Source organism: Ylistrum balloti, unplaced genomic scaffold, assembly GCF_031769215.1.
Source record: "Ylistrum balloti isolate Yb309-2 unplaced genomic scaffold, AGI_CSIRO_Ybal_v1 Utg370700, whole genome shotgun sequence".
In the NCBI taxonomy this organism is placed as follows: Eukaryota; Metazoa; Mollusca; class Bivalvia; order Pectinida; family Pectinidae; genus Ylistrum; species Ylistrum balloti.
Genome location: NW_026782420.1, coordinates 537,799 through 550,221, shown reverse-complemented (window position 1 = coordinate 550,221; position 12,423 = coordinate 537,799). Strand labels below are relative to the sequence as shown.

Genomic DNA, 12,423 nt, shown 5'->3' with positions numbered 1-12,423 from the left:
ATAGCCTACAGACTGGTGTTATTTATAAGGAGACTCTGATGCTGCATCACAACCATGTCAACATCAAAAGTATCGCCAGAGATAAAAATAACAGAAATATCAGATGATGAAGCTGAGAATGTAGACACTATAAACATCTTAGAAGGTACCAGTTCTCTTCACTCTGCAATCATCAATGATGACCTTGAGGAGGTCATCTATCTTATCAACAATGGAGGCGATATACACGAAAAAGTTAAAGGTAATTTCTCTGTCAATGGCGTTCAAAAAAGTAAAACGAATGAAGTCAACTATGCCCAGATGGATTACTATGGAGAATATCCACTGGCATTCGCCACGTTTTATGCCAATGAAGAAATCTATGACTTCTTGATAAACAGTGGCGCTGATCCAGATCTCCAGGATTCATATGGAAACACTGTCCTTCATGTTGCAGTTGTTGCAGATCAAATAGAAATGTTTAAGTATTGTGTACGACATCCAAAAAAACCTGCAAACACTGTTTCAACAAACAAGGCAAATCTGACACCCCTTGCTCTAGCATGCAAACTTGGACGTCATACCTTGTTTAAAGTGATGTTGGAGATGGGTAGTTTGGAGTTCTGGAGATACAGCAATATTGCATGTTCTGCATATCCTCTGCTGGCTCTTGATTCTATTGGCCCTTGTGGTAACACAAACATATATTCAGCACTCATCCTCATAATAAACGGTGAGACAGATGACCATCTGGAATTGCTCGAGGGTGGAGTGATGAGACAACTCCTTGATGAAAAATGGGAGCGCTACGCCAAAAAATGGTTCTTCCAGCGGCTTATAATGGCATTTGTTCATCTTATTCTAATAAGTGTTGCGATATACACACGTCCTGCAGAAGGGTTACTGCAAATACGAAGTGTTACAGATATTGTTAGGTTTGTCAGTGAAATTCTAGTATGTATAGGCTGTGTTCTGATTCTAATCATTGATATTGGAGAAGTTGCTTCACAAGGATTTTGGGCATTTTTGAAGAACACTCGTCATGCTCCAGCACAAACTACATTTCTAATATCTTGTCTTCTCATCATGTTGTGTATCCCTCTACGATTTACTGGGTATGAAACAGCGGAGAGTGTACTTCTGATTATTGCGGTGCCAGGTTCTTGGTTTTACCTGCTGTTTTTTGCCAAAGGCTACCCTCTAACTGGGCCAATGATTGTTATGACGTACCAGATGCTTGCTACCGACATGGTTAAATTTGGAAGCATGTACGGAATTTTCCTTTTGCTTTTCTCCCAAGCATTTTACTTCCTGTTTCAGGGATCAGAGGACATTAGTGCTGCAAACAATATATGGGAGACTTCTATGACACTCTTCCAGATGACCCTTGGTGAGTTTAAGTACGATGAATTTGAGAGAACAAGATACCCTCCGTTGATTAAAATAGTTTTTGTGTTCTTTATGATCTTTGTACCAATCCTTCTACTCAACATGCTCATCGCCATGATGGGAAACACCTACCAACAAGTGGTTTCTAAGTCCGCAAAGGAGTGGCGACGACAGTGGGCCAAAATTGTAGTTGTTTTAGAAAAAGGATTTACAAAGAAAAACCTGTTAAAATTCCAAATGGAATATTCTGTGAAAATTTCTGGTGAACCACGTGTTGTTTTAGCAAATCTTTCCAAAAAAGACAGTACCATTGAACAGAGGGCACTAGTTGTCATCAAACAACATAATCGAACAGTTGCTAGAAAACGAAAAGCAGCCATTACATTCTGGAGACGAGCAAATAAGCTAATCGTTGACCAAATTAGGCAGCAAAAGAAAAGTGGTGTTTCAGGACAACTTAGTGTGAAACCATCTATCTCACGTAAAGTGTCCATGCTCTCTGACGATGAAGACAAAGGATTCGCCAACATGCTAGAAAGGCTTGCATGGGAGAAAGATATTGACCTCACCAAGGGTAAGGCTTTCATGGCAAACCCAGACGCTATTGAAGGAATCAACACCCACAGATAAATTGACAGAAAACAAAAAGTCCTGATGCAATAGCTCTATATATTTGATGAAATTAAGAAAATCAAGGTGTGCAATCTTATTTGAATAAAACTAAATAAGTATGTATTTATAGAGTCAAAAATTTTGATGATAGATTTGTTTAACAACTGTAAATTAACCAATAATTTTGAGGGAAATTTAAACAGAAAAACAAAATTTTATTCTAAAATACCAGCTTCTTTTTTTAATGCAGGTGATATATTGTACATACAGTCAAACCTGTCTATAAAGACCAAAGAGCAAAACAGAAAGGCCTCTATAGACAGATGGCCTTTATACAGAGGTCAATAATTAAATTGCATTTCATTGAGACTCGCAGCTAGTTGTGACCTTTATAGACAGGTATCCATCATATAATAGAGGCTTTTATAGACAGGTATTTGTTACATACCAGTGACCTGTATTAACAGGTATTTGTTGAACTAGTATGTAGATGATCTTTAATGCAGGTAGGTAATGGACTTCATTTCATACTGTTTTTGTGTATGTTTCACTAAGTCTGAACAGCCAATATTTTACAATTTCTGACCTTTATTCTGGTGGTATGGCATGTTTTCATGATAATTCCCATTGAGATAATGATATTACTATATAATGACTCTTCAGGCTTCTGTTTAAAAATTGTAGCAGTGGTTAATGGATTGTTATATTTACAAGCAAGTCACCCAACTTGCTTTGGACTATTAACCTCATGTGTATAGATTCTGCATGTTAAATTTTGCAATTTACATAGATCTATAGCACGTATTTTGACCAATCAGCATGAAGGAAAATGACAGTTATATAATAAACTTGAATAATTACCTGTGTGTCTCATTTCGGTTAATAATTGTATGCTTCTCTGGGCCCTTAGAAAATACCTGTATTTTCCTGTGTACCTTATACAGTAACCACCTGTATGTTTCTCTGTGTACCTTACACAGTAAATACCTGTATGTTTCTCTGTGTACCTTACACAGTAAATACCTGTATGTTTCTCTGTGTACCTTACACAGTAAATACCTGTATGTTTCTCTGTGTACCTTATACAGTAACCACCTGTATGTTTCTCTGTGTACCTTACACAGTAAATACCTGTATGTTTCTCTGTGTACCTTACACAGTAGATACCTGTATGTTTCTCTATACACCTTACACAGTAGATACCTGTATGTTTCTCTGTGTACCTTACACAGTAGATACCTGTATGTTTCTCTGTGTACCTTACACAGTAGATACCTGTATGTTTCTCTGTGTACCTTACACAGTAGCTACCTGTATGTTTCTCTGTGTACCTTACACAGTAGATACCTGTATGTTTCTCTGTGTACCTTACACAGTAGATACCTGTATGTTTCTCTGTGTACCTTACACAGTAGATACCTGTATGTTTCTCTGTGTACCTTACACAGTAAATACCTGTATGTTTCTCTGTGTACCTTACACAGTAAATACCTGTATGTTTCCCTGTATACTTTACACAGCAGATACCTGTATGTTTCTCTGTAAACACTTGTACAGTAAATGATTTATGTTCTCCACAGGAATTATTTTAATTTTTTGTTCACTTGAGTTGAAGAATAACCATAGAAATCAACGGAAATGATGTTTGAATGAAGGCTTAATTACAACTTCATTGTTACCTAAACCTTATTACATCATAAATCGTTTCACTAAAGGAAATTCTACTGCTCATTCAACTGACAGTGATCAATAATTCAGTGGAAACATGCTGAAAACTGGTCTAACTACACCATATCTGTTTGTGGATATTATCATTGATAGTATATATAGGAGCAACACTCTAATGTGTAAATAACCACAGCTTTCTTATATACAACATCTAGAACAACTTTGGTATTTTCTACTTAGTTTTCTGTGATTCTTTTGTGAAATGTTGGTTTAAATATCTGCACAGGATAGCTCTGGTATGTTATAAATGAAGAATAATGTCTTTTAGAAAGAAGAAGTATTAGATCCATGAATGATATATCTTCCTCTTTTTTCTCACCTACATCTATATTTTTATCAGATACCATGTCAGTAATTGTTATTGAAAAGATCAGCCTTACAGATTCAAGTGTAACATATCTGGCATAAAAAAATCAAGAACGATTTTCAGAAGCAAACTGAAATACTCCTGTTTCATATAAGATATTAATATGCAGTGTTAATGTTTGGGCTCTGACCCTTTGTTTAGGCTGATGCTGACCAGTAGAGGTAAATAAATACACATGTTCTGGTGATTTGCTGATCAATAAGTTGTGTAATTATGTAAATGACTGACAATGTATGCTTCTGTATCAATAAAAACATGTCTTACATTAGCATGTCGGTATTCTTTGTTCCTGAATAATATATTCCAATTAAGTCATGCAAGATATGAAGCAGTTTGTTTATTGAATACTAAATGAGTTCAACTTCTGTTTATATGAAGCTAAAGTTTCTTTTTTCGTGTTTTTTTCTCCTTAACAACTAAAATTAAGGATTTCACTCACCTATTCAGCAATTTAATAAAGAATTTCAAATATGATAATAATTTCTTACATTATGTCTCTATTTGGTCCAAGCCTTGTGGTCAAGCAGAAGTCAAATTCTCTATTAACAAAATTTGCTTCAGACCAAACAATATCTTTGCGCAGATTAAGGAATTTGAAGAACTTACATTTCCCAAATGGGGCCCCAAACCTTCCCGCCCCAGAGGAGAAGTATGATTTCAAAGAATTTGCTTAATTTCCTCTAATGGGCCCTGTCCCACCTCCCCCAGGGAGCCAAGACCCACAGTTTTATACAGAATTGATTCCCCTTTCCCCAACAATGCTTCAGACCAAATTTGGGCAAAATCCAATCATTCATACAGAAGGAGTAGATTTTAAAGAAATTGCCCAATTCCCCTGCTGGGCCATGCCTCTCCTGCCCTAGGGGGCCAAGACCCACTGTTACTACAAAATCTATCAGCCCAACCCCTCCTGCCCAAGGGGGCCAAGACCAATGTTAATAAAAAAATTATCAGCTCAACCCCTCCTGCCCCAGGGGGCCAAGACCACTGTTTATACAAAATTTATCAGCCCAACCCTTCCTGCCCCAAGGGGCCAAGACCAATGTTTATACAAAATTGATACCCCTTCCCTCAACACTGCTTCAAACCGAATTTGAGCAAAATCCAATCATTCCTACTGGAGAAGCAGAGTTTAAAAGCATTTGCTCAGTTTCCCCTATAGGACCCCGCCTCTTATTGCCCCAGAGTACCAAGACCTTACTTCTATACAAGACTGATTCCTCTCCACCCAAGAATGCTTCAGATCAAATTTGGGCAATATCCATTCATTACTACAGGAGGAGAGGGATTTTAAAGAAGATAAAGGACCTGGATGCTGGATAACAGAGGACAGACGGATGATGGACGGCATGTCATGGTGTAAGCTCACTGGTCCTTAAGACCAGGTGAGCTAAGAAAAGAAAAAAAAATGTTAAGTTCCAAACATGTCAAAACAAGAATTTTAAAACTAGAGTGGCTTTCTAAAATTCAATCTATATCATCATTATTAAATCTAAAGAGAACATTCATTGCAAAATTAAGGCAATAGCACATTATCTGACTGGAAAAAACTCACAAAGTCATCAACCTGTCTTGATGGAAATAGGACACCACATAACTTTGCAGACAGATGGACAGAGATAGTTAGGGGTAAGTGCCATGGATGAATGTACAGACAGAGCTCTTTTACTGGATGAAACAAAGCCATTATGTTATGATATATCTAATCCAACATATTCTATGTAAAGCAATATAGTTTTGGTGAGTTCCAATGCAATTCCAATGAACTATTTTTCTGATTTGAACAATGTTTAGGAGAGGGATGATATAACTTGATAATGTTTTAACAACTGGCTAGGAGTGATGATTCACAATTCAGTTCGGCTAAAATATCAACGCAGTGTTGGACTAAACAACAGCTATGCTGAAAACTTGAGTTATCACCCTCACATTGAGAACATTCCTTTTAAACCAAATGCTGTGCTACAATTACTGAAGTGTTTACTAATTATTGTCATGATGACATGGAAACAACGGTCTATGTACATGTTAGATGAACTGTGTCAGTAAATCCTATTAAATATGTATATGTGAGTTAAGTGGAACATGTTTAGATGCAAAACTCCCAGTCATGTACATCAATTTTTTAACATTAAACCGTGTTGATAGAGAGGAATCGTTTCCATATGTAGACATTGCAGTAACCTGAGAGATGATGAGTAAAATGCATGACTGATTACTATGCCTTGTGTGACTAAGTAGTAAGCCTATCAGGTGTGTCAGATAAGCCCATATAGGCAAGGCTTATGTTTTCTGGTAACCAAAGGGGAATAACTCTTAAAGGAAGCAACTACCATAAAATGCCATACATCAATTTTGTGATGATAGGGATTACAGACCCATCACAGCTAATGTTGTTAATTTCTGTTAATAAACCAAACTATTCCTGAAATTTAACAAACAGAAACAAAATAAGGAAGAAAAAAAATCAAATAACTTTAAAATTAAATGTTCTCTGAACAACAGTCACTTGTTTTTTTCTCAAAAAGCAACAATCAAATTAAGAGCCTTAAATCACACACTGAAAACTGCTCTGGTGAAAAGTGGTATCCCAAACATTTAAGGACCTGGAATTAAATGTATCAGTACTTTCCCTGAAAACTGCTCTGGTGAAAAGTGGTATCCCAAACATTTAAGGACCTGGAATTAAATGTATCAGTACTTTCCCTGAAAATAACTTAAGTTTTGATCACTCACAAATTAGTTCATTTCTTTAGAGGCAGTGATATCCCCATTAATATCAACTAGTCAGCTTCTGTATTGTTCCAAGGGAGGTAACACTGGAAGACTGTTTCACACCATGAAAAGTTTCCTACAGTAATTCCAGACTACATTTTTCTGTAATAAAACTTTTCATGAGGAAGATGAAACTTGAAGGACTCTTCAGAGCATCAATACTGAACCTGAGGCATTATCTGCTGATCAGGTGTGAGGGCCCAAAGCCAGAGATGATTGTGATTTCTTGTTGTAACATATTAATATTTTTTATCACAAGCAGATGATGATTAGGTGAATTCAATCACACAGTAACAAACTGTACCTTGGTTAAATTGGATTTATTCTGCAGTTGTCTTTGAATTCCTGAAGATTTGGGTTGAATGTCTGTACATGTTTGTGACTGAAAAACAATTTTCTGTTGCTCCGCTACTATTGTTTATATACATTACTCTGCTCTAGCTGTCGCTTACCTCACCCTTTCATCATCAGGTGATTCATTGTCTTCTCATTGTCAGCGGAAAATAAGCTGTCATCAAAAAGTGGTCAACCACTCCATTGATTCTGAATCCGAGCTGTACCCATCAATATATACAGCTCAGTTTGAGATTTTCTGTTTTCTTAAGTAATGGAGTTCAGCCATGGTATCCTTCATTATATTATTAGTCGATGTTAAATATTTCAGTGTCGCCATGGCTGGTTCATTGACACTGCATTTAATTTGGAAAAGAAATTTTATTCCAAATTGAGCAAGGCAATGATGAAGAAGTCAACCAAAACCTATAACATGCATGCATATCAGCTACAGATCCTGGGGAATTGTATATTTTGTGAAACATGCATATATTTAACTGCTACAGATGACATACAACACACTAGTAACACAGATCAGTACAGGTAAAACACATCTGTTGTGGGCAGGAAAGTATAATACAGATGTAATACAGATGTATTATACGTCCCTGGTGTGGGGTAGGTATCATACAGTATGTTACTCATACAGTCTCATTCATGGGTGCCAACTACTCTGTGGTGTTACATCCGATATAGATTAGACAGTGAAAAAAATACACTTTCGGGTGACGAAAATTGCATCTTTTGTAATTCACTGAACAATCCCACAGAAGACTCAAAACATGGATCATCACTCATGCGATTAATGAAACCGAAAGTAAGGATCTATATTTACACTATTTTGCATATTACTTTCGTTTTGAAGTGTGGTTAGTCTTTGCTTTTCATACAAAGAAACCAAAATAAGGAGTGATACACGGTTTTTAAAAACAAATCTCGGAGATATAATGTTTTAACCGTAAAAAGGGAGGGAAGCGTGGGATCTCGAGAGGACCAACTGACAAACGGGTGGCGAACGAAAAGGTAGGGCAGGGCGGCAGAGGCGAAGATCGATACCTCCAGGAGTCTAACACTATGCTGCATGGTCTCATGACCCCATATGAGTACAAATCGGTTACATTAACCATACAATTTACATCTCACACCCGGCCTAGTCCAAGTCAACGGTCCTATCGATCCATATTGACCTATATATCTAGTGATGAAAAGATCTATATTTCGTAATATTTCAAGCTTCTGCATACGTGCCGATTTAAACCAAGCTCTAGTTCTGCTAAAGTATGCCTAAATTAAATTATTAGGTCTCCACACATACCTTTCAACGGAGTCCTGGTGGTCCATTGTGTCAGATAAACACTATTCACAACAAGTCTGTTCCCGCGGTCTGCACGCCAATGTATTCGGCCTTTCACGAAGGATGAATATTTTATCTGGACTGACCTAACTTCTCATGCTCGTGGGAGGTTCGAACGGCATCTAAAACGTCACAAACTACTGGTGGTAGACCTGCTATTTTATCATAAAATATAACTTAGAAATGTACTAAATGTAGAAGTATAATTCTAGATCGATAATTATACAAGTTTGCAGCAGCAGGCTCTTTGATAGAAACACGATACAAGGGAAGAGATGAACAGTATTGTTACAGATGGAATAGATGCTTGTTTCTAGGTCTAGTTTGTGCTGCTAATATCAGTGGCGTAACAAATGTTCTTAGGAAATGTGTGCTTCTATTTACACCAACACATTTTATTCAACAAAAATGGTAAAAGTTGCCACACCACTGAATATTATTTCTAATTAATGTCCTTACGATCGAAATCACTTCCACGAAGTCATCTAGTTCAATAATTGTATCTTATTTTTTAATATCAATTTCACAACAACATTAAGTTCTAAAACTCACAATCGCCATAAGCCTCCATATCATCTCATTAATTTAAATAAAACCACAATATAGACATCTGTTTGCTTACCATCATCACAATTTTTTGGTGTCAATCATGATATAACATATCTCCTTAATCCCTTATTACTTCTATTGAAAGACTTGGACATCAGTCAAATCAATTTGGACAGCATCTTCAGAAACGTTTTCATTTGGTGTTATTTAAACATTAATAAAACGGATAATAAGACATTTTCTCAACTCATAAGCAAGTTGTTTCAGTCAATTATTGCAGGGTGGTTCATTAATTCTATCTAGTGAAGTGAACCATTGATTCTATCCAGTGGAGAGAACCATTGATTCTATCCAGTGGAGAGAACCATTGATTCTATCCAGTGGAGTGAACCATTGATTCTATCCAGTGAAGTGAACCATTGATTCTATCCAGTGGAGTGAACCATTGATTCTATCCAGTGAAGTGAACCATTGATTCTACTCAGTGGAGTGAACCATTGATTCTATCCAGTAGAGTGAACCATTGATTCTATCCAGTGGAGTGAACCATTGATTCTATCCAGTGGAGTGAACCATTGATTCTATCCAGTGGAGTGAACCATTGATTCTATCCAGTGGAGTGAACCATTGATTCTAACGAGTGGAGTGAACCATTGATCCTATCCAGTGGAGTGAACCATTGATTCTATCCAGTGGAGAGACTATCCAGTGAAGTGAACCATTGATTCTATCCAGTAGAGTGAACCATTGATTCTATCCAGTGAAGTGAACCATTGATTCTATCCAGTGAAGTGAACCATTGATTCTATCCAGTGGAGTGAACCATTGATTCTATCCAGTGAAGTGAACCATTGATTCTATCCAGTGGTGAGAACCATTGATTCTATCCAGTGGAGAGAACCATTGATTCTATCCAGTGGAGAGACTATCCAGTGGAGAGAACCATTGATTCTATCCAGTGAAGTGAACCATTGATTCTATCCAGTGGAGTGAACCATTGATTCTATCCAGTGAAGTGAACCATTGATTCTATCCAGTGGAGTGAACCATTAATTCTACCCAGTGGAGTGAACCATTGATTCTATCCAGTAAAGTGAACCATTGATTCTATCCAGTGGAGTGAACCATTAATTCTATCCAGTGAAGTGAACCATTGATTCTATCCAGTGGAGTGAACCATTGATTCTATCCAGTGAAGTGAACCATTGATTCTATCCAGTGGAGTGAACCATTGATTCTACTCAGTGGAGTGAACCATTGATTCTACTCAGTGGAGTGAACCATTGATTCTACTCAGTGGAGTGAATCATTGATTCTATCAGGTGGAGTGAACCATTGATTCTATCCAGTGGAGACCCATCAATTCCATCCAATGTTTACTTCCCAAATACACCATTTCCTCGATATTTAATATTGAAAACAACACCATATTTTCGTATAAAAAGGGGATTTATTTGGTTTGCTAAGACATCTTATACTGATAAAATAAAGTAATATTAACAATGACATGAAAAATGAATGAAAAACTACCATGAAAAATGGATTTAGTGAAAATATTGAATTTTGTATTTTAAATTTGTAGACAAGTCAGTTGTTAACATTTTGGTTTAAGTTCCCAATTTATTAAATGCATTAGAAAATCATGCTATCATAAGTGTAAGTACAGCTATGTAAACACAGGATGAACAACTGCTATAGCTCAGCAGTAATTATTTCATTAATTAAAACAAAAACAAAATATTTGTTGCTTGTAGCATTTAAAAAGTGACAGTTGGCACACAAAATCTTGTACGCATCATTTTGTCCATGTTTTTAACAGCACAAAGAAGTGCACCACTGTCATTCAAATGGGATACCTTAAAATGATATCTCAAAGTTTATAAACAAAGTTTCCTGTATAAGAAGTTGACTTGAAAGCATGTACATTTGTATCTCTCATTTTGTTTATTGATACAACTCACAAGATGGTTGAATAATGCATAGATGATGACACAACCGATAAGATGGAGACATAACACTCATTATGGTGACATAACACAGAGGAACACAGGGTGGTGACAACAGACAAGACAGTGACAGAATGCACAAGATGATGACACAACACACAAGATGGTGAAATATCACAAAAAAGTGACAACACACAAGATGGTGACATATCACAAAAAATAGTGAAACAACACACAAGATGGAGACATATCACAAAAAAGTGACAACACACAAAATGGAGACATATCACAAAAAATAGTGAAACAACACACAAGATGGAGACATATCACAAAAAAGTGACAACACACAAGATGGTGACATATCTCAAAAAAGTGACACAACACACAAGATGTGCCGTATCAAACAAAACAGTGACAACATACATTAAAATATGAAATTAATGATTCTTTACAATGAATTTTATCTTTTACTTATGGTTAAAAGAGCAGCTAGGGTACCAAACAATCTTAAGTTTCAATTATTTATCAGAATTAAACCCTTGTCATGAAGTCTTCTTGCTGTAATTTGGGATATTTTCCATCAAATCACAATTTTAAACTTTTTGGATATGATATCTTTCACAATTGATATTTCAAGAAAATTCAATAAAAAAAGCTGTACCTTAAAATACACGTTTTTGAAACCAGCTCCTCAGGATCAAAGAAACCTTGCAGAGATATAAAATAAAAGAATCAAGCAGTAAAATGTTAAAAAAACAAAAACATGATAATAAAGGGAGAAATATGAAATTTCTAGATCTGAGATTGATGATCAACAGCAGCTCTAGTGTCATTTCCATAGAAATGGAAATATATTCTATCAATGGACAGATGTAAAAAAAATGGTGAGCTAACAAAGCATAAAACAATATGAATAAAAACTCTGGGTCTTAATCTTTCAATAAACTATATACAGCAATGAGAATCTGATGATATGGTTGATACCGAGGTCATGGGTCAATTTTTCACTCCCAGGCAAAATTCTTATTTACCAGTAAATGAAAATTTACCACTAGGGGCTTCCCATAAACCATGAATATCAACAGGCACCTGGGTACATATGTAAGCTCTGATTTAAAATACATTTTCATCAATAAGAATCAAATCTCTTATCACATAAACTTCTTCAATGTAAATGTCCCCACCCCAAACCCTGGCTTAGTTGAACACCCATGACCAGCATGTGTACAAGGATTAACAAAATCAGCAACTTAATGGAAACAGATTATATCAGTATTGGAGTAAGATTCTTTAATATCCTTACAGAGGCTTGCACCTCGATTTGGATGAAATCATGTTGAATAATCTTCGCCTTTGAAATAACCTGATTTTGCTTCGATACAGTTTTTATT

At 36.2% G+C, this 12,423-nt stretch overlaps 1 protein-coding gene across 1 annotated transcript; it reads left to right on the top strand.

The window, feature by feature from the left end:
• Nucleotides 1–54: 54 nt before the first annotated feature.
• Nucleotides 55–1,998, top strand: LOC132557601 (transient receptor potential cation channel subfamily V member 6-like). Its single transcript, XM_060222109.1, has one exon. It carries the CDS (start codon nucleotides 55–57, stop codon nucleotides 1,996–1,998), a length of 1,944 nt encoding a protein of 647 aa, XP_060078092.1.
• The last annotated feature ends 10,425 nt before the right edge of the window (nucleotides 1,999–12,423 follow it).

Coding starts and splice junctions, on each gene's coding strand:
- LOC132557601 (XM_060222109.1), top strand. CDS start 55: ATGTCAACATCAAAAGTATCGCCAGAGATAAAAATAACAGAAATATCA.